Source organism: Geospiza fortis, unplaced genomic scaffold, assembly GCF_000277835.1.
Source record: "Geospiza fortis unplaced genomic scaffold, GeoFor_1.0 scaffold506, whole genome shotgun sequence".
NCBI lineage: Eukaryota > Metazoa > Chordata > Aves > Passeriformes > Thraupidae > Geospiza > Geospiza fortis.
In genome coordinates this window covers 198,440-198,870 of record NW_005054493.1, presented here as the reverse complement: position 1 = coordinate 198,870, position 431 = coordinate 198,440, and the positions used below count along the sequence as shown (strand labels likewise).

At 65.4% G+C, this 431-nt stretch overlaps 1 protein-coding gene across 1 annotated transcript in view; it reads right to left on the bottom strand.

Annotated features, from left to right (window-relative positions):
- RASAL2 (RAS protein activator like 2) overlaps positions 1-431 on the bottom strand; it is a 54,014-nt gene that overhangs the window by 14,152 nt on the left and 39,431 nt on the right. The window contains 1 exon segment of the mRNA XM_005428605.2: positions 8-431. This exon segment is cut by the window's right edge and continues 32 nt beyond it. Coding sequence (XP_005428662.1) covers positions 8-431 — 424 coding nt within the window.

Genomic DNA, 431 nt, shown 5'->3' with positions numbered 1-431 from the left:
CGTTTGCTGCGCCCGCTGGGCTTGAAGTCCTCGCTGTTGCTGCGGCTCCGGGAGCTGGCCGTGCTCAGGTTCTCCGGGCTGGAGTCCACAGAGGCCTTGGCTGTGGGGGGGCTCGGGTTGTTGAGCTGGTAAACCGGGTTTTGGAACGAGAGGGGCCGGAGGCTGCCCTGTTGGTTCCAGGCCGGGTGCAGCGGCCTCCGGACCTGGGGAGCGCTCTGGGGGGTGCTCTGGGTGTCCCACAGCTGTTTGATGTTGGCCACCTGGGTGACGGAGAGCTGGCTGCCCGCCAGGCGCAAAGGCACGTCGTGCATCATGGAGGCGGTGTCGCTGTGAGCTGCGTGGGGGTCCTGCAGGTCCATGAGGGAGATGCTACGGCCGTTGGGCAAGACACTTACCTTCTCATCCTTCTCTGAGCAAGTCATGCTCTGGGG